The sequence below is a fragment of the Eublepharis macularius genome, chromosome 1 (assembly GCF_028583425.1).
Source record: "Eublepharis macularius isolate TG4126 chromosome 1, MPM_Emac_v1.0, whole genome shotgun sequence".
Classification (NCBI taxonomy): Eukaryota; Metazoa; Chordata; class Lepidosauria; order Squamata; family Eublepharidae; genus Eublepharis; species Eublepharis macularius.
In genome coordinates, this window is record NC_072790.1 from 199,355,865 (window position 1) to 199,383,744 (window position 27,880).

At 41.2% G+C, this 27,880-nt stretch overlaps 2 protein-coding genes across 3 annotated transcripts in view; one reads left to right on the plus strand and one right to left on the minus strand.

The window, feature by feature from the left end:
- Window positions 1-21,538, minus strand: part of PREPL (prolyl endopeptidase like) — a 38,926-nt gene extending 17,388 nt beyond the window's left edge. Inside the window, exons 1-8 of one of the 2 annotated variants that reach the window (XM_055001202.1) lie at window positions 21,441-21,538; window positions 18,446-18,792; window positions 16,391-16,519; window positions 14,372-14,441; window positions 11,667-11,870; window positions 10,609-10,729; window positions 7,980-8,196; window positions 4,990-5,178 (exon numbers count right to left, since the gene is read on the minus strand). In XM_055001202.1, the coding sequence (XP_054857177.1) occupies window positions 4,990-5,178; window positions 7,980-8,196; window positions 10,609-10,729; window positions 11,667-11,870; window positions 14,372-14,441; window positions 16,391-16,519; window positions 18,446-18,646 (1,131 nt within the window). In that variant the 5' untranslated portion in view covers window positions 18,647-18,792; window positions 21,441-21,538. The remainder of the gene's footprint in view (window positions 1-4,989; window positions 5,179-7,979; window positions 8,197-10,608; window positions 10,730-11,666; window positions 11,871-14,371; window positions 14,442-16,390; window positions 16,520-18,445; window positions 18,793-21,440) is intronic. The other variant, XM_055002017.1, reaches the window with a different exon arrangement.
- A 656-nt stretch (window positions 21,539-22,194) lies between these two features.
- Window positions 22,195-27,880, plus strand: part of CAMKMT (calmodulin-lysine N-methyltransferase) — a 457,417-nt gene continuing 451,731 nt past the window's right edge. The window contains exon 1 of the mRNA XM_054983651.1: window positions 22,195-22,491. Within this exon, the coding sequence (XP_054839626.1) occupies window positions 22,339-22,491 (153 nt within the window). The 5' untranslated portion in view covers window positions 22,195-22,338. The remainder of the gene's footprint in view (window positions 22,492-27,880) is intronic.

The following is a 27,880-nucleotide window of genomic DNA, read 5'->3' on the forward strand; positions in this document are numbered from 1 at the left end:
AAATCCGAATCGAGAGGCCGATTCGGATTTAGCAGAAATCCGAATCGCCCAGCCGATTCAGGTTTACCGATTTGGATCGATTCGGGTGTTTTTTCAATGAGTGGCATTTTCCCACCGAATCACCCCAAATTTGGTGGGGGCCTTCCTCTAACTCCCCTCTAACAACCCCCCACGTTTCAGAACGATTGGACTTTGGGGGCCATGTTATGGCCCCCCAAACCAGGTCCCCCTATCCTCTCCTTAAAAAAAGCCATAGCTTTAGGTTGCTGCTGCTCATCTTCATTCATTTTTTCCTATGGGGAAAAATGAAGAGGAAGGCTTCCTTTGCCAGGGGTGGCATTTTGCATGCAAAATGCCCCCCTACCCTCAGGAGCCCTTCTCCCACCTCTACTCCCACACCCCACCAAGGCTCAGCCTGCTCCCACTTGGGGGGGGCCATTTCATGGCCTCCCCAAGTAGGTGCTCTTATCTCTACCACTTACAGCTGGGGGAGGCTTGTCTTGCCAGGGGTGGCATTTTGCATGCAAAATGCTCCCTACCCTCAGGGGCCCTTTTCCCACCTTTCCTCCCACCTCCCACCAAGGCTCAGCCTGCTCCCACTTGGGGGGGCCATTTCATGGCCTCCAGATTTTGTGATTCTCTGATGTTAAGTGATTTGTGTTATTTTTCTGCGTGGGGGACTGCTGGTGTAATGTGTCATAATGCTTTGCCTACTTGTACTTTGAAAGGGAGAAAATAATTTTTTAAAAACTTTATTTTGTGTTGTTCGTGTTTTATTCTTTGTTGTGCAGTTGGTTCCCATCATAGGGAACAATGGGGCTGGCTGGCCAGCCATCTCTGTAGGTGGTGGGGGAATTTGAGGGAGAGTGTCTGTGGTTCAGGTGCTATTTCACAGGGACCAGCTGGCACTCAGAAGTGTGCCCACCATTGTGGCACCCCTGGGCTGTGCAGAATTGCCCAGGGAAAGAGAGTTTAGAAGTTCCCAGCATAGGGAACAAAGGGAGAGGGCTGGCCTTTGCCAGCCTGTTCCTGGGGTTATGGGTGTGGGGCTGCTGGGGGTGGATTTGGGTCTGTGAGGGGCTAATGTGGGGATTTGGGTCTGTGTGTGGCAGCTGGGGGGGAATTGGGTTTGTGTGGGGCTGTAAGAGGTGGACTTTGGGGGCTGAGAGCACCTACTTGGGGAGGCCATAAAATGCCCCCCCCCAAGTGGGAGCAGGCTGAGCCTTGGAGGGGGGTGGGAGGAAAGGTGGGAGAAGGGCCCCTGAGGGTAGGGGGGCATTTTGCATGCAAAATGCCACCCCTGGCAAGACAAGCCTCCCCCAGCTGTAGTAGAGAAAAGAGCACCTACTTGGGGAGGCCATGAAATGCCCCCCCCAAGTGGGAGCAGGCTGAGCCTTGGTGGGGGGTGGGAGGAAAGGTGGGAGAAGGGCCCCTGAGGGTTGGGGGGCATTTTGCATGCGAAATGCCACCCCTGGCAAAGGAAGCCTTCCTCTTCATTTTTCCCCATAGGAAATAATGAAGAAGAAGATGAGCAGCAGCAAGCTAACAATATGCTCACCCTTCCCTTTCTTATGCGAGGATAGGGGGACCTGGTTTGGGGGGCCATAACATGGCCCCCCCCAAGTCCAATCGGTCTGAAACTTGGGGGGTTGTTAGACAGTTAGAGGAAGGTCCCCACCAATTTTGGGTTGATTCGATGGGACAATGCCTCCCCCAGGCGTCCGGGAAGACGGAGGCATTTTCCCATTGAAAAACCCGAATCAATCCGAATCGATTCGGGTTATGGTGATTTGGAAAACCCGAATCGATTCGGATTTCTCCGAATCGATTCGGATTTCTCCGAATCGATCCGAATCGGGGTGATTCGGGTTTTTTCAGGTTTGCCAAAACCCGAATCGCACACCCCTAGTCGCAAGGTATAAATCTAGTTCTGGGAGCTTGCTGTTTTTTGGGCATGAACCTGCATTTTCTTTTCAAATTCTTTAAAATTCATTTGCTTTTTAAGGTTTCTGTTTGACTCTGTTCCCTCCCAATGTTTCTATTCTAGGACTAGGCCTCTTCAGAGTTATGGAAGCAGTCTGGGGGCCTATTGCTCCTGGTGCTAAAGTCTGAAAAGTCTTTTGCCCCTTCCACTTTTAGGCACACTTGACAAAGCTAGGCATTTGGGAGAAGAGCCAGTGAGCTAGTTCAGGACCTTTGATCACCTCAGCATGGTGGGGAAAGCACCAATCAAACAGGCACCACTGAGGCAAACGTCTTGGAAAAGCATTCAGAGGGAACGGGTCAACAGGTGGGCAATCCCATTTAAGAACTGTTGTGGGAATTCTGTAGTTTGGATCGAGGCAAGGCCCAAACAGAACATGGAACCAGTCTTAAAAGCACCTTCCTAAAGCTCTCTGCATATAAGTTTCATTCCATGTAAGTTTCATTTCTTGAATGCTGGCTGCAGGCCTTAGCACCCCCTGTGACATTAATCGGATAGAGTCATGAGTTAGATGTAAACTGGCAACTGGCCCCTTGGCCAATACACCTAAAACACAGAAGGACAGAGGAGGGAAGCTTAAGGGGCATCATCTTATCTGCCAGAAGGAACAGGCAGACCCTGTCCATGACTGGTGAAGTGTACAAATTCCTTTTTTATTTACAGCCTTAGCATCAAGACAACTGTCTGTCTTAAAAATGTTTATACCATCCCCACGTCAGAAATACCTTAGAAGAACTAAGCCTACGTAATTGATGACTGCCAAAATATGCAGACTTTTGGGATTTTCCCCTATAAAAGATGGAGCCACAGAGGGCTCTTCACTGCTCCCTGGAAGGATACAGAGATCTGTTAGATCCTGTGCCTGGCAGCGGGTAGTCCAAGAGTGCTCTTGTTGGGTTGGGGAAGGGTATACAAATATGGATATATGAATATATAGAAATATATATGTATTGTCTTGTTACTGTATTATTGAACATCTTTTTGAACAATTTTATCTATCTCTGACTGAGTAGTGAAACAGTCAAGGGCAGACAAGCCTGGATACAGGGCTTTGTCCTGCTACCCTGTATCTCTTGTTTTCTTTAAATAAATTGCCAGTCTTGGTTAAGATCTTGTCTGTACAAAGGTGTCTCTCTCTATTAGAGACTCAGAACAGCATCAGGGAGAGCTAGGCTAGGTTCAACTATACAGCCTTGGTGAGGGGCTGCCCCAGAACAAAGAACCGAGGTGGCAATGGGGACTCACGGAGAGGGGGTCCCCCAAAATATTCTCACAAGAACTAGTGGGCAATTTTCTCACCCCCAATTCCTTTCTTAGGCTAAACAGCTGATGAAGAAGGCACACCTGACCCTATGGGAGTCATGCTCCAGCATGTAATGTCCTTTCAGGGGGTGGAGGGTGGAAATGCAAGGGGGGGAAAGAGAAGTATCTGTTCTGCCTCGGGGAGAGTGGCTGAATGATTCAACTCCACCTCTGGAAAAGGACTGAGCGGTGACAAGCAGATTGGGTAACTTCAAGCTTTAAAAAGAATTCATCACATAAGCTGTACTTAAATAAAACATTCTATTTCATTAAACCTCCTGCTTCAGTGACCTCTGTACTCTTTGTGTGAAAGACTTATTTTATAGTAGTGATCCAAAGCCTTTAACTGAGGAGGAGGTTTATATCACAAAACCAACCAGATTTCCTAGTTCATAAGAGGCAGTGTAAGTTCCTTCTGTTTCAAAGAAAGAAAGAAAGAAAGAAAGAAAGAAAGAAAGAAAGAAAGAAAGAAAGAAAGAAAGAAAGAAAGAAAGAAAGAAAGAAAGAAAGAAAGGGTCTGTCACAGATGCCCATGTCACTTTTTTGATCATGATCCAAATCCCTGAGCAGGGGTTCACATAAGGGGCACAAAAATTATAAAAGGAAGGGTTGCTCCAGGCACAAATGTCGCAGAAGAGAACAAACGTTGTTTACTGGTTAGAGTGTTGGACTAGAATCTGGGAGATCCCAGTCTGCCATTGAAGCGTGCTGAGTGATCTTGGGCCAGTCACACTTTCACAGCCTAACCTACCTCACAGGGTTGTTGTTAGGATAAAAAGGAAGAGGGGTGAAAGGTCTGTAAGGTGCCTTGGACCTTGGGGAGAAAAGTGGGTATAATTGTCTAAATAAAAAGGGACAAATATTATTTTGTCCCTTTTTATTTACCTGTTGCTGGATGTTTATGCTATTTTTGTGTCCTTACAGCTTTTGCTGCTTATTAGCTACCTTGAGTCTAAGGAGGGAGATTCAAAGGCAAAATACACCAACCCAGCTAGAAACATCAACAGATAAACTAAGTCAAAGATGAACTAAGTATATTCCACAATGAAGGACATTTCAGAATATCTTGATTTCATCCACTGATGCACTAGTATAAGTACTATCAGAAGCAGAAGTTATTGTTGGCTAGAGAGGGAATACAGGTCCAAAGAACCCTCTAAAAAGCAAGCAGACACTGCTGTTCAAAACAACGTTGAGAATGGCTTCTCTGAATGCTTTGGCTACCAACTCTCTTCACCAGGGGAACCTACCTATTGGTGAAGGTCAGCTCATCAGAACAAACTCCCCAAAAGTCTGGCCTCAAAAAACTGCTTGTCATTGGTCAGTCTCTTAGCAAACATCTTTATATATCATCCCAGAAATTCTAGAGCCATGGCATATAACACAGCTGCATGTGTAACATGTGGCTATGACATTAAAATGTAGATGCTGGTTCTTAGTAACATTTAGAAGGAACCTCTATTTTGGAGCTGGAAAACAGGTTTACCGTATCCATACTCTATTATCTTACACAGCCCTACTCAGTAATCTATATCAACACAGGATTCTTTATCAGAACAGAATTATTCCTGATAAATTGAATGAACATTTTGTACATCTCAAAAGGTATCAGGCTAAATGATGAACTACCACAAGCCGCCTATGCTTCCAGTTATACGTCAATAGTTTAAAAGTGAAATGTATGTTTTAAATAAAATGTTTACCTTAACACTGTGAACAGAGTTTGATACAAGAGAAATATTATCTATGCAGAGGTGTCCGTGGCACTTAAGAAACATAACACAGTGGTCTTTGAACAACTCCAATTCAATTAGTTTTGCCTTTTCTTTTATTATGTATATGGAGGATGGCGAATTCTTCAAGCTACATGAACCAACTGGAGCCTTTATCAGCTATAAAACAAAGAAAATCCCAAGCTTATATTAAAACTGAAAATTTATGACACAAACATTTTTCAGAGTCCCAAGCTTAGTTAGCTTAGATTCTGCTTAGACGTCTGTTGTAATATCCTTCTATTACTGATTTGGTTACATACATTTTAGTAGCTAGCTTTGGATTCTCTGAAGAAGTAGCTGTATTTTTCTGGTTTCATAGCATCTGAGACAGGTGTTTTGTCCTTAATTCCTAGTTATCTTCAGATGAAATGGTGAACCTACAATCTTTCTCCCACTGTCCCTTGAAGCAGGAGGTAATGTATATAGACTATATATGGCTGTTAACTTTTGATCACTTGAGGGTAATGGAACAAAGGAAGGAATAACCAACCAAGTAACACATTTTCAGCTTCTGCTCAAGTACCAGCCATCAATCAAGAAAGTACCCAGCTGAGCAATGTTTGATATTTCTTTTCAACTATTTTTGCAGCATTTTCTATATGCTTCCAAACATCTCAGCAGGAAAGACACTAAAACGATGAAATGGAGTCCACGAGGGCACCAGGGCTAAGGAATGGAAATGGGCAGAAATCACACTTCTAGAACAACGTATATTGTAAAAATGAATGTAATGACGACAACTGTGATGGATCTATACACCGAGGAATAAAATTCTGTTATTTTTTCATGCAATGGAAATAGGGTAGGAAATAGCACGAACTCCTTCATACTGGAACTAGAGTCTTTTCAAAAAACACAAATCTAGATTTTTAAAATAGCACTATATCTAACCCAGCACTATGAAATATCCATGTAATGAAATATCCATGAATGGAATTGTGCAGTCTTGCTACAAGACAGGTAACCAGTTGTTGCTTTAAAAACAAAAAAGGAGAAAGATTATGTATATTCCAGCACTGAGATGCAGAACACAGATTTAACAACAACAACAACAACAACAACACCCTGACTAAAATAAATGAAGCAGAAGATTTATGAAAGGGTCAGCCGTTGCTTTACAGGAAGAGTGAGACATTGTTCATACTTCTATCATATTTTTATTATCCCGCCCTTTATCCAAGGCGCTCAGGGTAGTGTACATAGATCTCCCATTTACCATTCAATTTTCCCAGCAACCCTGCAAAGTAGGTTAGACTAAAAGAGAGTAATGGGCCCAACTCAGTGAACTTCCAAGTAGGGATCAGAGAACCCAGGATTGTTCCAAACAATGTATTTTACATTTAAAAAAATTATTGAGATGAGTGCTCCCATACTGGGCTAATCCTCTCAATAATAATAATAATAATAATAATAAATAAAATTAAACTTTAGAATTAATTTTAAAATGGCAAGGGCATAGTTGAAAAGATAAATTGTGATAGTAACAAGTAATATTACAGATGTTTTGAGGTTAGTATATTTGAACTGTGAGTTGAATGTACATACAAATGTGTATCTAGATGTAAATGCTGATTACCTGTACTATATCATAAAATGGAATAGACATCCAGATGAGAATGCATACATAATGCATTTTTATTTTATTTCATAATAATAACACACTTTGTAAACTGCTCTGAGTGGGTGTTAAGCTGTCTTGAAGGGCGGTATATAAATCGAATGTTGTTATTATTATTATTAATAACAACATTCGATTTATACACCGCCCTTCAGGACAACTTAAGAGCGGTTTACAAAGTATGCCAATTATCCCCACAACAATCACCCTGTGAGGTGGGTGGGACTGAGAGAGCTTTAGAGAGCTGTGACTGACCCAAGGTCACCCAGCTGGCTTCAAGTGGAGGAGTGGGGAATCAAACCTGGTTCTCCAGATAAGAGTCCCGCTGCTCTTATATCCCTGTAACACAGTGTGGGTATAGCACATATGCACTCTGATATGCCTGCCGATGCACACCCAATTTACCCACAGTTATTTAAGCTATAAAGAGTCATTCTTCCTCATAATTTAAAGTATTCTATGTGGAATTTGGAGAAAGAACATCCTTAGCTGCACATGCTTTGAAGCTAACGCTTCCCCCTTTATTTAAATTGAGAAGTGTCTTTTCCACCCACAGTTTAAAAAGGAATGCTTTAACGGGGTAGTATTTGGCTCAGAGAACATTTATGCTCTGAGAACAAAGTGTTAACCCCCAGTCTGAATCTCAACTTCAGCCTAATTCCCAGATCCAGTTGGTGAGTACTTGCACCCATACGTTGCTTCTTTTGCTGACAGCATTTGCTTGGTCTTCAGTAGGTGAGGCAAAGACCAAAAACCCTAAAAAAAAAAAAACCCTGCAAGAGTCAGGAACTTCCTGATGGGGTTGCAGGTTCTTCCCATTTGACGGTGGAGTAACAGCAATCAAGTAGTACGGCGAACTTGCACCTGTATATTGAAGCACCTGTATATTGAAGCACCTGTATATTGAAGCAAGTGAACTTCCATGTAGTTCCCACATGGCTATAGTAGATGCAGCGGCCCCGGGGATGGACTGGCTCTTTTAACTTACTAGGAAAGTTCCCAGGGGCCTACTACCCACATGGACCTGATCAGCTGTGGCATGCGAGGAGTCCTGATCAAGTCTTTTCCATCCCCTGTTCTGACATGCTATATGGTGTGTGATTGACATCATCCCAGTTTTTGAGTAGGGAAAAGTGCATATATCAGAAATTATGGCCTGGCTACAGAAAGACCTGTTGGGACCTCTCCAATATTTTAGACATCTTAATTGTTACGAAAATATTGACTGCGTTATTTAGATATGCTGCAATTATGCATCTAAGGCAATCTGAATAATTACTAGCAGGTCAGTATCCCATACCTTGTATCCCATTGGGTCCCCATCTGTAGTAAGAATGTACAAATAATTGTTTCTGTGCTCAACATGGTAAATGACCCCTTTTGTTCGTTGTTGCACAATTACAGGAGGCTTAAAGGGGTGGTGACAGTCAATTAGCCACACTTCAGAGGTAGTCTTGCTATTACTATTTATAGTCAGAAAGCGCTTGTCCTTTGTGCAGTAGAGATCCACAAAATATCTGTAATCAAACAATAAACAATGTAACGGTTAAGGAATATAATACAAGTTCATGTGCCTATCTCCAAGCATATGATATTGTGTAGGAAGGAATGACCAAGAGAGGATCCCATATATCCTTAGAGATGTCTGCTGAGAACCTGTGATGTAGCATCTACGTGTAACTTGTTTCTAATACATTGAGCCACAAAAACAAAGAATTAGGTCCAAAGACCAAAAGAAGATTTTTAAAAAAATTATCAAATCAACACTGAACAATTTAGAGCATGGCATAAAGCCCTGTACAAGAAATAAAGCTTAAATTAATTGAAACACATTTATCCAGAGCACTGCTAAGACAACATATAAACCTGCTCATATAATACATTGCCAAAGTGTAAAAGCCACATAAACGAGTTCTCCAGATCTCATTCCCCCATAAGGAAAAAAAGTTCAAGTAAAAACGATGCCAGTATTGTAATCTATATGTTCAGGCTGATTCTTGATTTTCAGTAATGACTGCTGCCTTTTATTCTACCCCCAATCTAGTATACTATATATGACTTGATACATGCTTTGCTCATTTGAACAGGGACTTCTGCAGATACCACCCTGCAAATGGGAATGCGCATTCTCTGTAGTGGCCTTCACCTTATGGAATGGACTGCCTGAAGAGGTCAGGAAAGCTCTCACTCTCAGGGATTTCCAAACTATGCAAAACTGAATTGTTCAGAAGAGCTTTTTTACTCAGGCAATAAGGCTTATGCTGTAAGGAGATGGTTCAGAGAGATGCTTTGGTAAAGGGACAGGGACTGTAGACTATACTACTGGACAGTACGTATTGATGAACATATGATTCTAGCGGGTAGTTTCCATGTCATTTAGTAGGTTGTGTCAAATTACTTATGTTTTCTTTCAGCAATATGTCATCTCTGTATTCCTGTACTTGAATTTATTCTTCTTTTCAAATTTCTGCAATGCATACCCTATTGTATTGTTTATTGAATATCCCAGCTGTTGATCATATGGACTTACACTGTGTAATCCGCCTTAGGTCTCAGTGAGAAAAGTGGATTATAAATAACATAAATAAATAAAGTGTAATGTGAATAATGATCAATTCTTTTAGCACCACTTTAAATGATCAGTCATGATCCTACTAAAAAAGTCCTATTATTTCTAATTCTGAATACGTTTTCCTGTGCTAAGTAATTTGGTTATCTCTGTATCATACTACTCAGCTAAAAAGCTAATTCTATGTTTAATATTAGTGTGAATCAATGTTGAGAAAGCACGCATCACTGCTCTAAAATTATATATCTACAGAGTATATGTTCAAGTTTAGGCACTGTGAGCCCAGTAATGGGATCACTCGCCTACTTCTATTAAGAGCCAGGCTTAACTGAAATACCTTTTTGTATACTGTGATTTTTTTCTCTAAAGAGAAATCAGCAGCTTGAACAACTTCACTATGGCTGGTCCTATGTGATCCCTAGATTGGAGATGGGGAGGGGCAACAACAAGAGATGGGATGACCACTGTCTGGTATAGATTACCAAGTCAGATGTTTGATCTAATCCACAGTGGCAATTCTTATGTTTATATGCATAAACCTGACACACAGTCTCACTGAAGGATGCCCTGACCCAAGGCTGACCTTGACATTTCCAAACTTATTTAGATATCCTAATCTAGACTGCTTCAAAAAATGAGCACTTGATAACAATACAGGATAAAAACCAAATTCCATTATTCTTGCACATTTTCTTGTGACTTGTCCCTCTTGAGTGCAAGCTGGTTTAGCAGAGAATTGTCATGTATTCATTTCAGAATAGCAGTCTGCAATGCAACAACACTAAAGACTTGATATAAATATACCTATAAACAACACATGACCAGTTTAATATATTGTATATCAACAGCTAGTTCAAGTCTTATATAGGATTTGCTTTTAAAAAAATCAGTTGCACCTCCAAGAGTTTTGAAGATATGAAGTTGTCTTATACTGAGTATCACACACACCGTCACTCCACGGTCTTTACCTGCTACTACCTGAGACTCAATGTGAGCGTTCTGCTTGCAGTGCTCTAATTGATGTTCCCTGAATGGTTTTCTCTGTAACCCTACAACTGGAGTCTTCTTCTGCACATTACACACCAGAACCCGTCCCTCTTCAGGTACAGATCAGCTATCTCTGCACACCTTGAAACACCCAGTGAGTATCTTCCTGCTCATACCTCATTTGAGTGATCAGAAAGCAGGAGTACCAATAAGCACTGGGCCAGTGAGCTGTTGGTGAGTTGCCTTCTTCTTCTTCTTTTTTTGGTAGAAAGCTTTTTTTCTCTTTCTAGTCCGATGGTTACTAATCCCTTATTTATGAGTTTTAATACAGAACTACATACTGAGAACTGTTAAGCTTTGTATATCTTCTTACCTTGCATCTTGTTCAGTATAAACAAGCTCAGAAAGTTTTTTACTGAAATCATAGAAATATACTTCATGACACCGAAGGTTCTTCTGGATGGTATAAAATAGAATATCATTGGTAGCCCATTCTGGGGGGAAGGGGAAAGTCAAATAAATGGTTATTATGGAAAACCAAGAATTATATTGTTGGGATATGCAAAAAAATGAATTAAGGTAACTTCAATAACTAAAATGCAAATAAACAAAATAAAGCACAGCAGGCTACACAAGGCCCTTGGAATCCCAACCATCATCTAGAGGCTGGAAGTTAATGTGGAAAGCAACAGGAAACCTCTTCAGAGGCTTAGAATCTTTGCAGATTATCTTTTTGTCTGTCCTTGCACAATGTGCAAGCAATTCATTGCTGCAGTGCATCTAGAATCATTGAAGAAAGATCTTTCCAAACCCTTCTGTTCGGCAATTATCACACTTTTGGCAGCATTCCAACTACAATATTTTACTGCTGAGAAAATGAAAACTTTCCCTACAGTATGAATTTTCATTGGAATTGTGAACGGTGTGTAGAACACATATAATATTTGTGTAGAAGTTAAGTGCTAGCCTGCTGCATTGTTACAAAAGTGTGTGAAAACAAAACCAATAAACAGCAAAGCTCCTGTCCTGCAATATCTGATCATTCTGTAGAAAGTCTTTTGGAAGGCCAGTTGTCCCATTCTCAAGTGGTGCGTGCCCTCCTTTTTAACAGAGATCAAGAAAGAAGGAGCTTAGCAAACCTGATGCCACCATCTGTTGTTTAGGAAAAGGATATCATACAGTTGGCACTGGATCGGCTTCAGCCCTAATACAGTCTAGAACAAAGACTGAATTCTTCTATTACACGGAAAGACCCAAAAGAAGAGTGATGCCATAAGACAAACAATGGGAAAGAATTATGATTTCAACAATGTGAATTTACAAATAGGGATTCATGTTCAAAGGGCACTGACTACTGAATCTAGAGGCATGACAATCAAGGCCTGTGTATGTTATGCTATAAAATAAAAGTGGTTTATGCTAATTGCTTACCAAAGCTAAATACATTTGGGATAATACGTTCTATTACTGGCTGTGTACTTAGTTTCACAATGATAGAAGCAGAATCTTCAGAATTTGCACTTTTAATACCAACTGCAATGTATCTGTGATCTGGGGAAATTCGGATGCGCTGGATAAGAAAATCACAAAAGGGTAGATCTTCCATGTTAAATAACACTTCAATATTTCCTTCATCTAAAATACAAGAGAACAAGACAATGCTGCCATAAGAGAAGTAACACAAAGAACTATCAACTGCTTTCGCATAGACTTTCTGCCATGCATAAATTAATCCTTTTGAAATGAATTAGCACTGCATACGGAGGTCTCTGTAATGATTGAACCCAAAGGAACAAAATAGTGAACATCACCAGCTGTTGCTGCTCAGTTGGGTGGCAGGAGAAAAATAGTGGGGAGGTGGGGGGAAGACTGACTGGAAGTGATGTCATCACGTCACTGGCAACTTCACTACATTGCCCGCAAGGCCCCTACCCTACTGGTGAGTCTTCCACTGATTGCCATCCTTGTGCTGGAACCTTAGTTGTGACTAATTATAGTCCTGTTGGTTTCAATGGGACTTTGCAGCAACAACTGGGATGAGATGTTGGGAGGAGAGAGAGAGAAGGGAGACTTCTGAGATAACTGCCCTCTGGACTTATGGCTGTTCAAATCCCATGCTCTGGCTTCTCCTTTTATTTTTTTAAACCCCTCTCAGTCACCCACAATCAGGAAATAAGCTTTATTTAACTGGCTGGTAGTGAGTAAGCTTTGTGTTCTGTAAAGGGTAATTATTTGTGACCCTGAAAGAATAATATGGTACTTAATGGTGAGGTAAATATAAACTGCCTTTTCACAGCTATTTTAACTTGATAGACCAGACACAGATGGAACTAAACAACAAACATTTATTTAGAGGAAATAAAGTATATAACAAGTTTAAAGTTTCATGCGGAATAATCAGAATCGAATGTACAACTGCTCTTAACTTCACTCTCCAGAGATTATAAACTTTCCCCACTGGGGGTTAAAACTGTCCCTTAATTATCAACACACAAACTCTGAGGGAAGATTTGATTCTTTTTTGCTCCAGACATTTCTCCAAGTATTTAAGGTTCAACTGTAACCTTTTTACCACAGCAGACAGGCTTGCTACTCAGGTTCCAGGGAGGTTGTGGTTGTAGAACCTGTAAACAGAAGGCTAGATTTGATGGGTCCTTAACAAAGTGCTTGTTTATTTCATTAAAAACAAGTTTCCTTCCTTAACTTGACCTCAAATCCTAACTAAAAGCCAAAATAAAAAGCCTGGCTAAGCTACGCTGCTATCCACAGCCTCCAAAATTCCTGTCTGAGAGGAAAAAAGTATCTCTTTCCACTTCTAAGGCTGAGGCTGGCTCATCCCCTCCCATCCAGTGGAGTTCTAGGGGCTTTGACTGGCTGGCAATCTTCTGGCTTTGCATAAGGCTTAAATCACAAGGATTGGTTCAGAGCCCTGGAGGACAGGGGGGCTTTGGGGACGATTGTCACAGACTTCAGACAGTAATCCTATACAGATCTACTCAGAATACTACTCCGATCTAATCAATGGAGCTTACTCTCAGGAAAATATTCTTAGAATTGCACTGTTAGTTGAAGGGTTGTGCACACACGCACACACACGCGCGCGCGCGCGCGCGCGCACACACACACACACACACACAGAAAAATCTTTAATCCAGTTCAGAAAGGACAGAGAATTCTGGATTTATCTGACCATTATTCTCTAGGGAAACCTATCTGCAGTTATCCAGGGACTGGGATGAGTCATTTTTCAAGAAAACTCCACCAAATTTGCAGGGAACCTACTCCCGAGTGTCCTCTAAAGACTCACCAGGGAAGATCAGACACTGAGGTCCAAATCTATGGACCCCCGAACAAGAGGCTCCCAGCCACTCTATTGTTTCCTATGGAGGAAACATTTCCAAGCTGGCTCTCAGGCAAAAAATGACAGGGGCAAAGCTGCCACTAGCCAAAGACACACTCCCAAATGCAAGCTCAAGCCAGAGAAAGCCCAACAGAATCAAACTGATGCCCCCACCCCACTACCCAAGTGCCTCCTGAGCAAGCTGCCTATTGGCGGGAAAAAAGTCTAAGCTGGCTCTCAGGCCAAAACACACAAGGGCAGGACTGCTACTGTCCAAAGGCCCACTCCCAAATGCAAGCTCAGCCCAGAGAAAACCCAGCAGAACCAAACTGAAGCAAGGCAATGAAAACCTTCCCCCAAACCAAAAGTGGAGCAAGGGGACCAACACATCACACTAGAGAATCATCAATTCCACCATAACCAAATTGAAGCATGGGAATCGAATCAGCCTCAGAACCAAATTGAATCCAGAGGACCAATATCAAACCAGAGAATAGTAAAAAGTCCAGTAGCCCTCCCTCCTCTCTTGGAAAAAAACACAGGAAATACTAAGGAAACAGCCAGCCAAAAGGCTGAAGCTGATCAGCTAACCTTTTCCCAAACCCCTGGATTGCACATGCCTAGTTAGTTGCAACCAACTTTAGCTGAAAGTGTTATCCTAATCAGTGTTATTGTCAATTAAGTCAACGTGCTAAATTTAAAAGACTGTGGTTCCAGCCACAATAAATTATGAATATGTAAAACTAGATATCTGGGGAGTTCAGGGATTCTTGTCATCTGTACTGTGATTTCCTACCTGCTTCTTCCAGCCTTGAACGGCATATGCAGCCATTTTCTTCAAAGTAAACATACTCTCCAATCTTAATCTGTTTAAAATCAAAACAGGTATGAATCCAGAACAAAATAAGCAGAATTATATCATTGCTAATCACTGGGAGTCCAAATATTTTCCTGAAGTTCCTGTTGAGAAGAAAAGGAGGCCATACCAGTAAGGGGAAAAAGAGCAAGGTGCAAAGGAGAGTTGTTTACTTGATCTGATAGATCCCAACGGGTTTTGCAATATGCTTTGTCAGGGGATCTAACAGGATAAAATTTATAAAAATACATTAATATAAACAATAAATAGTACATTACAATTTGTAAAATTGCATGGCTATTTAAAAATTATTTATAATCAGTTTACAGACAGACATTCAATTTTTTAAAAATACCATTCTGAGCATGATATAGGAGGCCTTCCATTCTGGCTGATGTAGAACACAGATTATGTATTTATATATACTCTCTCTATATATAAAAAGTCGCTAATCAAGATACGTTAATACACCATACTACAGACGGGCATGAACCGAAATATGAACCAAAGTTCGTGATGAACCAGGCCAGTTCGGGGTTCACGAACCGACGGTTCATCAGAGCCTATTTCTGACGAACCGCCACAAACTTTAGGCTGATTCATTTGGTTCGTTTTTTGGTTTGTCTCTGCAGACAGCCTGGCACCGATCAATCAGTTTCCTAGGCAACAGGAGATGGGCTTCATGCAGACCTTCTGCTGACCCAGAAGTGGCCTTCTGCTGGCCCAGAAGTGGCCTTCTGTTGACCCAGAAGTGATAATTTGCTGACCTGGATGTGACGTTTTCACAAACCAAACAAACTCGTTCACGAACCTTGGCAGGTTCGTGAAAGTTCGTGGTTCATGAAATGCGACGAACCATGAACTGCAGAGTTTGGGTTTTTTCCCAGTTTGTGCCCATCTCTACACCATACCATTGCCAGATAATCCTCCAACTCTCACCTTGGTCAGATAGAATGTCCAGAGCTCAGTGTGATTTATAGTCAGGTCAATTTCAGGAAGTTCTCATTGGTTAAATATATAGAAATATATAATCTGTGTTCTTTTGTATTTTGTACATAAAGATTTTAGAATGTATACCGTTTTTGCTTTTATAAATGGCTCTCATTCTCAATAACATATTTTGTACTATATCAGCCAGTATGTGAAGTCTCTTATATCATGATCAGGATGGTATTTGAACATTTCTTTTGAATGTCTGCCTGTAAATTGATTTTAAATACTTTTGAGATAGCAATGTTGTTACTAACTTTAATGTGCTATGTATTATTTATATTAATGTATTTTTATAAATTTTAATTTTATCCTGTTAGGTCCCCTGACAAAGCATATTGTGAAATGTGTTGGGATCTATAAGATTAAGTAAATAACTCTCCATTACAGCGTGCTTTTTCTCCTTTCAAGTTCCTGTTCAACAAACTGCCCTGTTCTAAGATTTATGTAATATGTGCAAAATCAGAAAATTTAAAACCGCATTTGATAAAAGCATGCTACAGTGAGGTTCATTAATATAATAATAGCAAAAAGCGGCACGGTCATAAAGCTCAGATTGCATATGGAAAGAATCTATTGGTTGCAGCAGGACTGGAGTCCAGTGGCGCCTTAGAGACCAATAAGAGGCATCTCTTGCTGTTCTTGTACTTCAGTGGGAGATTCTTTCTTTAGAATTTTTGCGAGATCTACATTTATAACCTTCAGTATCCTTATCTGTACTACTTACCTTCAGATTTTCCTCTATTATACTTCATGGTTAGCAATAGCAACTATGCTGCATTTCAGGATAGTTACCTAATATTCTGTATGAATTCTCAGCACATGTAACAACACATTTTATCCAATCGCTACTGTAGTATTTTTCAAATAATTTTGAGGATTAATCTAATTACAATAATCAAGCAAGACAACAGCTTTTAGAGAGCCATTGCATTTTAAATTACTTTCTACATTTATTTCCTTACTTACCACCAAGCTGCCCAGATTAGATGAATACTTCTCATAATGAGCTTCCAGTCTTTGCTTCAGTCTCTCTGTCTTTTCTGTATAATTTGATTTAAAAGCACTAAAGTGTTTCTGCTCTGACTTCAGCAGATCCTAGTATAAACAAGTCAAAAGAAGCAAATGTTGGAGGGATTGTACTTCTGTTCAAAGCAATACTTAGCAAGTGCTGGAGGGACTGTACTTCTGTACAATGCAAAACTACACTAATCAAATTTGGTCCTTCAGCAATAGATTGGATTTGGGGCTCTTAATAAAAGCCTCAGGAACCGCTGTTTCGCAAGATAGCATCTATCCTGCTTATTACTGGGATTATCAAATCACATTTGGCCTTTCATCAATCTGACTGGGAAGATTTTGCATATTACATTTTAGGAAGACTGACAGTGCAATCCTAAGCAGTGTTACTCCAGTCTAAGCACATTGAAATCTTCGGACTGAACTGTAAGTCAAAGAAAAAGGCCCTTTACTCCCCCCGAAACCTGCCCCACTCCAGGCATAATGTTCTAAGTGCTCCTAACTTAATGGTACATGGAAATGGATTTCAAATCAGAAAAAAGCAGTGGCACTTCTGAGCAATGGGCTATTTGTGATCTTCTCTACACTTGTACACAAGACCAGGGAATTTCTGGGCTGGTTCAAAGTTTTTTGTCTAGAGAATAAATTAACACGCAGAGGGAGCAGAAGGATGTGGAGAACCAGAACCTTACTTCCTTGGAAAGCCGCAATCCCCAAGCAAACTTGGCTTGCTAGACTGTCACAACTTTTTAATATTATTGCCCACGTTGCATTCATGTGTGACACAAAACCATCAGTATGGTATGATCATGAGACCAAACTGGCATTGTGCCAGCAAGGTCATAAATGCATGATGCCATCTGTTTCCAAGATGCCAGCCAGCAAGCCCACATACTCTGTCATGATAGTGTTACACTGCATGAGTGGATCTTATTGGCAAATGTGAAAGGTGATGAAAGTTTTCCATTTTCTACCTAGGTCTGCCAACAAACTGCACACATCTAACATAAAGCAATGAAGTCTCAAAGCTGATTAATGTGTGTGATGGGAAAGGACTGCATTGGACCTATTTAATACAATCTTAGCTGACCCTTCCCCCATCCTGTCGTCACATGAGGCCCAGTGATTTGTTTGACAGCTCCTAATTCTATAGCAGTGGTGAAACTATAGAATTAGGTGTTGAGGTTCATTAATGAAGAATTAATATAAAAATAATAACCTGTAAGGAATCACATGATGGATACTTTTGAAACTTCCTTAGGCAGGATACTGCTTGAGCAGATCAATGTCCTCGTCTTTCCCCCTCTATTTTTCATTGACACTGAGTATTCTAATAGCACAGATCATGATCAGTCCTCAACATACCATTTGTACATTTTTTTCCAATTCTCAATATTTCTAATTCTTTTCAAACCCACATTTGGCAGTTCAAATTGTTACAGAAAATCAAGAACTTTACAGGGAAATTTATCCAATTGGCATTTCTTATTTTGACTGTACAATTTAGATTTTATACCTACAGATTCAAGAGACCATTTACTGCAGATCTGTAACTATCCTGCTTAAACAACCAACAGTGCCATCCTAAGCAGAGTTACACCTTTCAAAGCTCATTGACTTCAATGGGTGTAGCTTTCAAAGGGTGTAACTCTACTTTGGTTGGACTGCAAGAGTCCTGAAGCATCCTAAAGATTATCAAATTTATTGTGGCATAAACTTTATCCTGATTATTACTAGCTTTCTAGTAGTTTTAAAATAATAAATAAAATAGTAAAATGAGGATGGGAAGAATTTTGTGCATCTCCTGAAGGGCGAGAAAAAGATGTAATAGATAATCAATAAATAAGATAATACAATTGACCCTAATATTATTATATGTTAACCATGAATGATTAGGCAGAATTTAGATTTTTTAAAAAACCTTATTCAGCCACTAACCCTGTAGTGGTTCATGGTTTATTTGAAAGAAGGGTGTGCTTTTTTATGTGAAGTCAAACTTCGTACCTTGTAAGAAAATTGCCTCCATGGCTGAACACCACCTTGGGAACTCGGAACAATGCAGGCATTTCTAAAGTTCTTTGTGTGGAAAAATATTTGTGACTTTGTTTGACTATAAAGTCTTAAAGTGGGAGAACATTTGGAGTCTATGCAGTGTCCAACAGTGTCCTTCATGATCTGAAGAAAATATTTTGTGCTTAAATGCATGATGATCTTCAATTTATTGATTCCTTACTCTTATTTAAAACCATGTCATGTGGGATTGAACTAGACACTGTTGCATAATATAGACTAATACTACAATGCATCCCAAATGCGAACAGTCTTTTATGTCCTAGGATTCAGAGCAAAAGCTAGAAAAGAAAAAAGAAATTGTCATTTAAATTGATTTCATCTCCTTATTCCCTTCCAAAACAGGATTTATATAAAAGTATGAAAACAACTTTTCTAACAATGCATGATAATTTGATAACATCACTATACTGAAAAGATACCTACGTTAGACAATAGATCCAGAGGAGTTAGCCGTGTTAGTATGTAGTGGCAAAATAGAAAAGAGTCCAGTAGCACCTTTAAGACTAACCAACTATACTGTAGCATAAGCTTTCGAGAATCACAGTTCTTTTCGCTAGATGCATCCGACGAAGAGAACTGTGGTTCTCGAAAGCTTATTCTTGAGTAAAGTTGAATAGTCTTAAAGGTGCTACTGGACTCTTTTATATTTTGCTACATTAGACAATGGGTTTAAGCTATGTTTCATAAAAGAAGCATCCAAGAGAACTCTATGGTATCTCCCTACCAGATCTCCTTCCCTCCCACTTCTCATGAACATCTGTTAGTACAGTACAAAAGGGCAGTGGAAGTCACACAAACCAATTCATTTGCAATTGAAAGACCCACATAACTACATGTAAGGCAGCTGGAAGGGGCCGGTCTGCACCTTGCCCAGCACATAATAAGAACTCTTCAGTACAGTAGTGCCAAATGATATTGTTGCACAACAGCCACAATCTAATCTTAATGCCAGTACAATACAACATGCTTTGCTGTTGCACTAGAAGGAAAAATGCTGTTTCTAGAGCATTTACAACTGGTACACCATTTTGTAGGACTGGGCTATAAAGAAAGAAGTTCAGTCTGTATGGAAATGTTTTAAAATAGAAAGCACACCTGGAGGGAGAAACATTCATATTTTCTGTCACAGGCCAACACAAGTTTTGGCCTACCATGTTGATCACAGCTCACCAGCCAATTATGGCTCCTATTAGGGACCCAGAAAAAAATCACTAAACTTTAGTAGATGTTAGCCTGAAACTTCAAAAATTGGATGTTGTCAACCATCTGGCAGGCTACCTCATAAGGCTAGTGGACCAGGTTTGGCTTTGTGCAGATTTAACTTACAAAACCCCCAGTCTTCCAAAGGCTTGTTGGGTGACGTTGGGCTAGTCACACACATTCATCCTAATCTACCTCACAGGGTTGCTGTGAGGATAAAATGCAGGAGAGGAGAACAATGTAAGCTACTCTGGGGAGAAAGGCAGAGTATAAATGAAGTAGGTAAATAAAGTGTGCATTCTCTTTTGATATAAAAGCTGCTCAGTGAAAATGGTAGGATGTACAAGACTCCAGAACAACACTGGATACATGACTGAGAACACTATTATTTCAGCTTTTTGATTTGGCAGATATGCATTTGGATTTAGATTGATAATGTATAAATGGAGTTGCTGCTTCTCTTTCTTTGAACCAAACACTAGGCAGGATTTTATGTTCTTAATAAGGAACTCACAGAAATAATAATTTGATTGAAAAGCACTCCAGTGTTCCCGCTCTTACTTTAACAGATCCTAGTATAAACAAGTCAAAAGAAGCAGGTGCTGGAGGGACTGTACTTCTTGCTGTGTAATGCAAAACTATACTAAGCATAAGAACATAAGCAAAGCCATGTTGGATCAGGCCAGTGGCCCATCCAGTCCAACATTCTGTCGCACACAGTGGCTAGAAATCCAGTGCCATCTAAAGGACTGTCAGTGAGGCCAGGACACCAGAAGCCCTCCCACTGCCTTCCTTCCAGCATCAAGACAACAGAGCACCACCTCCCCACAAAGAGAATACCATCTATCTCCTGTGGCTAATAGCCACTGATGGACCTCTGCTCCATATATTTGTCCAGTCCCCTCTTGAAGCTGGCAATGCTTGTAGCTGCCACCACCTCCTGTGGCAACGAATTCCATGCGTTTATCACCCTTTGTGTAATTTGTGTACTAATTTAGTACAGCAAGGCATCAGGTTCCAAGTGTATGGGGAAATTTATTTCTGGACATAAGGAAAAAGGAAGCAGTATTTCTGATAGTTTGTGGTCTTTCCTACTCTTGTACGCAAGATCAGGTAATTCCAGGACTGCTTCATAAGAATAAAGCATAGATAACAGAGATTGACAAGTAAAATGATAACTGTCTCATGTCTGTATATGTATGTGTGAAAATAATAAAATGTATATATATTTTTAAAAAGCATCAGCTTAAACACTGTATCACTTACTGGCATTATTATTTCTTAGAGGAGATGGCTGTAGAATATTTGTATTATTATTTCTTAGAGAAGAGGGCTGTTGAATATTTGTATGCTGTGAGAAGCAAAGCCCTCTCTCAAACATACAGAAGGCAGCATACCTCACACAAATGCATTCCTTGATATACTGTCAAAACCTTTAACTAGTTGCTTATGGTGTACTCTGTGTGCAGCAGAAAACCATCAGTAAGGAAGGCCAAGCTGGTGTTGTGCACGATGCCTTCAGTTCTGATAATCCTAGACATGCTAACTGAAAAGTAAGTCCCACGCGGGTACAGAGAACTTCGTAATAAATGTTCTCAGTATTACAGCCTTAGCAATAGACGCTTAATACACTTTTGCAAAGCTAACCTTTTCAGAGTTCTTAAATCGTTAATTGCGCTTTATTAATTAAATCAGTTGGAACAAAAAATTAAACCGCCTCCATTACCTTTTTATCTCTCTACAGGCTGGAATTTCACTTTCCAGGAGTCGCGATCTTCACTGCAAATATCACCGTTTAACAGCAGTAGCTCATTGACAAGCAACAGCGTGGCGAGTCTAACAACGGTGACATCATAGATAGGCGTCTGAATCCTTCAATTGCCCACACGAGATGTGCAGGATACCTCTGCCCATATTTAAGATGGCAGACGAAGGCAGTCTTCCGCAGTCATTACGTTGCCCTTAGTCACGATGGCGACTACGATGGAGAACGACTTGCCTTCCCAAACATAAGATGGCGACGAGTCTGAGTCGTTTCGTCCCCATTTTGGATTTGGGAATTCAAATACAGAAACTGAGCCGAGATAATCCAGTACATTACATATTATACGAACAATTTATCTCAGAGTTGCTTTACAGAGAGAAAATCAACTAGGGAACCTCCCGCACGCCGGTCACAGAGTCAAAAGTGCTTGAGAACGAAAGCATTTAGCAGTTCAAGTTCTATACTTCAGGCAGCGCAGCACTGCAAAAGCGAACAACTTTGATTTTTTATTGTATCAAAAAAAAAAGACTACACAATGCAACAACTTGTTCATAATCTACTTGGTCCGTTAGTTCTGACTAGCCCTCACAGCGCTGCAACCGATCGTGTACAGTTGTACGCCCTTCTCAAAGATGGCTTCTCTCCGCTCGTTAAATAAGCGGTTCAATGAGCTATTACGCCTGAGAAGGATTGAGGCAAAAGCTTTTCAGTTCTGAGGGCGCCTCACGTGCCAGAGCTACTGTAATCGGTGGGGTTTGCACAGTGAGCACGGGTGTCTTCCCGGGTCTTCCTTCTCAGTTGTGTGTGTGTGTTTTTTACCCGTTTCCTGTTGTCTAAACCTGGGGGAAGAACTGAGAGCATGAATAAGGCTACAGAATCAGCCCCGAACACTTCTTCTCCCCCTCCTGAAGCTGACAGGTGTCAGGCAGGGATAGAAGAGGGAGACGCCGAGAAAGGCTGGAAAACAAGCAAGCAGGCAGTCGCTAAAGCTCGCTGGAAACTGCTCAGACAGGTATAACAACAAGTGTTTTCGTTTTCTGCCATTTGTTTTCCCTCAAGGAACTTCCATAGCATTATGTGAAAGTTCTCTAGAGCATCTTCTTGGTGGGTCAAACGCTATGCTGTAATTGTTTCATTTATCTCTGTTATAACTTTAGAAGGTAAGTAAGTAATGTCTGTGTGACTAGATCTGAAATACGTGCAAGTCATTCCCGAGAGAAATTGATAAGAGCACGAGTTGCCCAAAGATCCCTCAAGAGCTGGAGGAGTTGAGTTTCAAGACAATATCGTTTCATCAACTAAAGAAACAGTTCTTGGTGCTGTGGCTCATTGTTCTACCTTGCTTGTTCTTTGTGGGCTACCACCTTTTTGATGTTAAGGCTGTTTTGCAAGTGGATGTTGGAAAAACTTCTGAATGGGAAATGAAATTTCGTACATCGCTGTTGCTGTGTGTGCAGGGCAAAAGGGAAAAGAAGTGCTGGTGCTCTGTAACACATAAACGTACGTCAGACAAAACACAGCTATTACATTCTGATTCCAGAGTTAATACCTGCAGCACCCAGTTGCTTGTATAGTTGTTATGGTGTGTGGGACCTGCTCATAATATGGATAATAAATAGGAGTCTTGTGGCATCTTAGAAACTAACACTTTGTTCCAGCATTTCCCCTTATTGCCTGCATAAAAGTTTGCATAGTGTAATTCACTCAATACACCTGAAGAAGTGGGCTATAGTCTACAAACTTTAAGCAAAAATAACATTTTGTTAGTTTTTATGGTGCTACAAGACTCCTGTTTATTTTTGCTGCAATAGACTAACGTCCCTATGCTGCTGGAATTATCCTGCAGATAACGGGCATCATGAAGAATGTCAGTGTTGTACCTTGCAGATTTCATGAAAGTGTGCCATGAATTGTTAGTAGTCCAGAATTTAACAATACTAGAACTAATGTGTTATTAAAATGCATCCATTTTAGAAGAGATATTAGTGATGAGTAGTGATATGAGAGGAAACATACAAAATGAATGATGAGGAAAATCCTTGGTTGTAACATGAAGAGCCTTATGATACTGAATTTCTTCCAGCTTCTAAAAATTATTTTAGGGCTCTTATCAACAGAATGTCCTGACCTGGGTGGCCCAGGTGAGCCTGATCTTGATCTGGGAAACTAAGCTGGGTCGGCCTTGGTTAGTAATTCGATGAGAGACCTCCAAAGAAGATGAGGGTTGCAGAGTCAGGCAATGGCAAACCATCTCTGTTAGTCTCTTGCCATGAAAACCCCACCAGGGGTTGCCATAAGTCAGCAGTGACTTGAGGGCACTTTCCACAACCGCCATCAACAGAGTAGTGTTCATTTTTACCAGATATGCTTCAATTGGGTTTTTAATTTTTCATAGCTATAGAGGCTGATTCATAGATATATGTGTATCATGGGATGACTGTAGTTTCAAGTGATGACTTAAAGGTATTAAGCCAACACATCTAACATTACAAGAACTTTCCTATCCTCTTTGTCAACTCAAACACTTTTTTTTCGGTGGACACATTCAGCTGCCAGTTCTCAAGCGCTGAAGAAACAAGTGTTCTTATATAGCCCTAAAATCTATATTGGCTAGAATAGAGATCCATTTTAATAAGGCTTCTTGAATGCTGGTGTAAGGGGATGAATTTCCCTTTATACAAATGCTAGATTTGGAGAATGGACATATGAGAGCTGTCTCAGTACTAATAGAATCAAGCTACCAGAATTCAACTTCCATGCTTCTTTGTTGCTCCTCCTGTATTTATCTGCAGTAGATCATGCCATCCTGTTGAGACATTTGGAGGCAAAAGTGGGTTGTGCCTTGGACTGGTTTCAATTCTTCTTAATGGTTTGAATTGTTCCTCATGAAATGGACTAAGTGAGGTTGCTGTGGGTCCTCGGGGTTGGGGATCCGGCTCCCGACCTTTGATCGGGAGCCACTTGTGCCCACTCCAGCTGCCAGGAGCCTTGGGGTTACGCTGGATACCTTCTTATCAACAGGCCCAGGTTGCAGCAGTTGCCTGGTTTGCTTTTTTCCACCTTCAGCGGGTCAGGTAGCTTGCCCCCTACCTTTCGACCCATGACCTAATGACAGTGATCCATGCAACGGTCACCTCCAAGTTGGACTACTGTAACTCGCTCTACACTGGGCTTCCCTTGGGTCTGACCTGGAAATTGCAGTGGGTCAAGAATGCTGCTGGACATATCCTAACTGGAACCCCATATAGGGCACATATTACTCCCATCTTCCAGCAGCTACACTGGTTTCCTATGGAATTCTGGATCAGACTCAATGTTTTGGTTTTGACCAATAAAGCCCTGAGCAGATTGGACCAGCATACCCGCCTCTTGCCGTACGTACCCCAGAAAGCGCTTAGATCTGCTGACATACAATTGCTGGTGGTCCCTGGATCCAGGAAGTCTTGATTGGCTTCAATCAGAGCCAGGGCCTTTTCGGTCCTGGCTCCAACTTGGTAGAACTCTCTGTCTGTGGATATTCAGGCCTGCCAAGATCTTCTATTTTTTCGGCGGGTCTGTATGTTCTGCTGGGCATATGGTTGAGGCTGTTCTGTGCTATCTGGTGAGCCTCCCTACCAGTTTAGGGTAGGGAGGAGGAGGCTGTGTTATTATCTTGGCTCCCCATAAAAATCAGTCTGACTTGAATGTTGCCCCTTCCCTTCCCTCGCCCCTGTTTACTATAAACCGAGGTGGATGTTAAGGTTGAGGACCTGCCATCTTGGGGATTGCAGACTCTATATTTTATAGGTATTGTGATTGTTTGATTTTAATGTGATTTTATAGTGTGTTTATTTTTTATGTGACCTGCCTTGAGCCCCTTTGTGAGGAGGGCGGGCTTAAATTTAATAAAATAATAATAACAATAAAAAAATCTATCTTCAGTGTGAGAACTACCTTGCAGGATTCCACAGGGCACAATCTTATCCCCCATGTTATTCAATTATCTATGCAGATAACACTGAGCTCTGTATCTTGCGATTCAGATCCCCAGATGATGCAGTAGAGGTCTTAAACAACTGTTTTACAGCTGTGGTCAAATGGTTGAAAGCAAACAAATTGAAATTGAACCCAGAAAAGCTGGAAGTCATGCTGGTTGGGAAGGCGGAGTTATGGATGGACATTGTATTCCCTACTTTCTATGGGATTCAACTAACGCTTGCAGACTCAGTTAAGAACCTGGGGGTGATACTACTGTAGATCTGGCATTACTGCTAGAGAAGCAAGCTAATGCAGCTGCCAAAAATGCCTTCTTCAAACTCAGTTTATTCAGGAAGATGGCTGCTTACTTTGACAAGGCTGATCTGGCCATCTGGATCCATGTCATGGTATCATCAAGACTAGACTACTGTAATGCACTCTACGTAGATCTTCACGTGAAGTCAACTCATAGACTGTAATGGGCGCAGAATGCAGCAGCTTGATTATCATCAGGAACTAGATGGAACATGCATATTACCCTCATTCTTCAGTCACTCCATTGACTTCCCATCAGTTTCTGGGCTCATTCAAGGTTTTGACTATCACATATAAAGCCCTCCATTGCCTTGGTCCTTCATATCTACAGGACCACAGGTGCCACCCTGACCACAGGTGCCACCTCCCACCTGGGGAGGTGTGCTGCCTGCTGCGGTGGAGCGCCCAGCTTGCTGGGCACCAAGGCAGATGGCAGCGGCGAAGGGGCGCTCTCAGGGGGGCGTGGACGAGGCACCCCCTCAAAGTGTTGTGCCCGGGGTGGCCACCCCCCTTGCCCCCTGCATGCTACACCACTGCAACAACAATATTCAGTTTATATACCGCCCTTCAGGACAACTTAACGCCCACTCAGAGCAGTTTACAAAGTATGTTGTTATTATCCCCACAACAATCGCCCTGTGAGATGGGTGGGGCTGAGAGAACTCTGGAGAGCTGTGACTGACCCAATGTCACCCAGCTGGCTTCAAGTGGAGGAGGGGGAAATCAAACCTGGTTCTCCAGATTAGAGTCCTGTTGATCTTAACCACTACACCAAACTGGCTCTCAGATGGAGAGTGCCCTCAAGTCATAGTTGACTTATGGCAAACCCTGGTGGGGTTTTCAAATCAAGAGACTAACAGAGGTCTCTTGATTTGCCATTGCCTGCCTCTGCAACCTTGGTTTTCGTTGGAGGTCTCCCATCCAATTACTAACCAAGGCCAATCTTGCTTAGCTTCTGAGAGTGGATTTGAAAAACATAAATAAATAAGATTGAGCTAATGATAAAGTATGACTGTGTTTGAAGCATGATATCAAAATAACATTTACTATTTTTTTTCTACTAGTCCCCCACAGTTTCTCTCAACAATTTTAACTTCTCAAGTGAATATTTCTGCATAATAAAGTGTATCCAAGCAAAGCCTTCTGAGGGCACCATCTTGTTAATGGGTGAGATCAGCAACAGCCCTTCCTTGCGTGTTGTCTGTTGTGGCTCCCACCTTGTATAACAGCCTTCCTGAGGTGGTGAGGAAGGCTCCCAGGCTTCTACCTGTTTTTGCAGAATATGCAAAACAAATGTTCAAGAGGGCATTCTTATAAAGAATAGTTTAATGGAACAGCTCAGAGGACATTTTTATTAGGGAATGGGATTGTAGTCTGTTGCAATGCATACTGTATGTGGTGGTAGGGAGTGCCGTCAAGTCATAGCTGGTTTATGGCAACCCCAGTGGAGTTTTTCATGGTAAGAGACTAATGGAGGTGGCTTTCCATTGCTTGCCTCTGCAACCCTGGGCTTCCTGCTTCGTAGCCAAGACCTGACAAGATCAGGCTTGCTTAGGCTGTTGAGGTCAGGGTGTCACCTTGCTTTTACTGCATTGTCTTCTACCCTTGTAATCCACTTTCTGCCTTATGCTGTATGATGCTTTATATCGTGTTTTGTTTGCATTGTTTTGTAATTCTAGTTCTGTTGCATTGTTGAATGTATCTTTTTAGGTTCTCTGATTGAACTGTTTTTTCTATTTTGTAATCTGCTTTTAGTCTCAGGGAGAAAAGCAGGCTGTAAATGAATTGATAAACTAAATAAAATCAACTACAGTGCTATGATATCACAGTGTTAGATACTGAGGTTGATATCATAACCTCAGACGCTGAGTGGTTTTGTCCCAAATTTCTAGCTAGTCTGCAACTAGATTTTAATGACAACATCCCATATGCAGACATATATCTCCTGAGAGGAATTTGCAGATACATGTAGTTAACTCAAGGTGAACAACTTGGTGCTTCTGAAATTTTGTTATAATATTAGAGGATTCAATCTGATTTACAGTTTGTAACCTGGATGTGTGAAAAAAGTGGTGGGATTATATGCAAAGGATAAGGCTCTTTGTACATCATGCCAAGTAGTGGTGGTA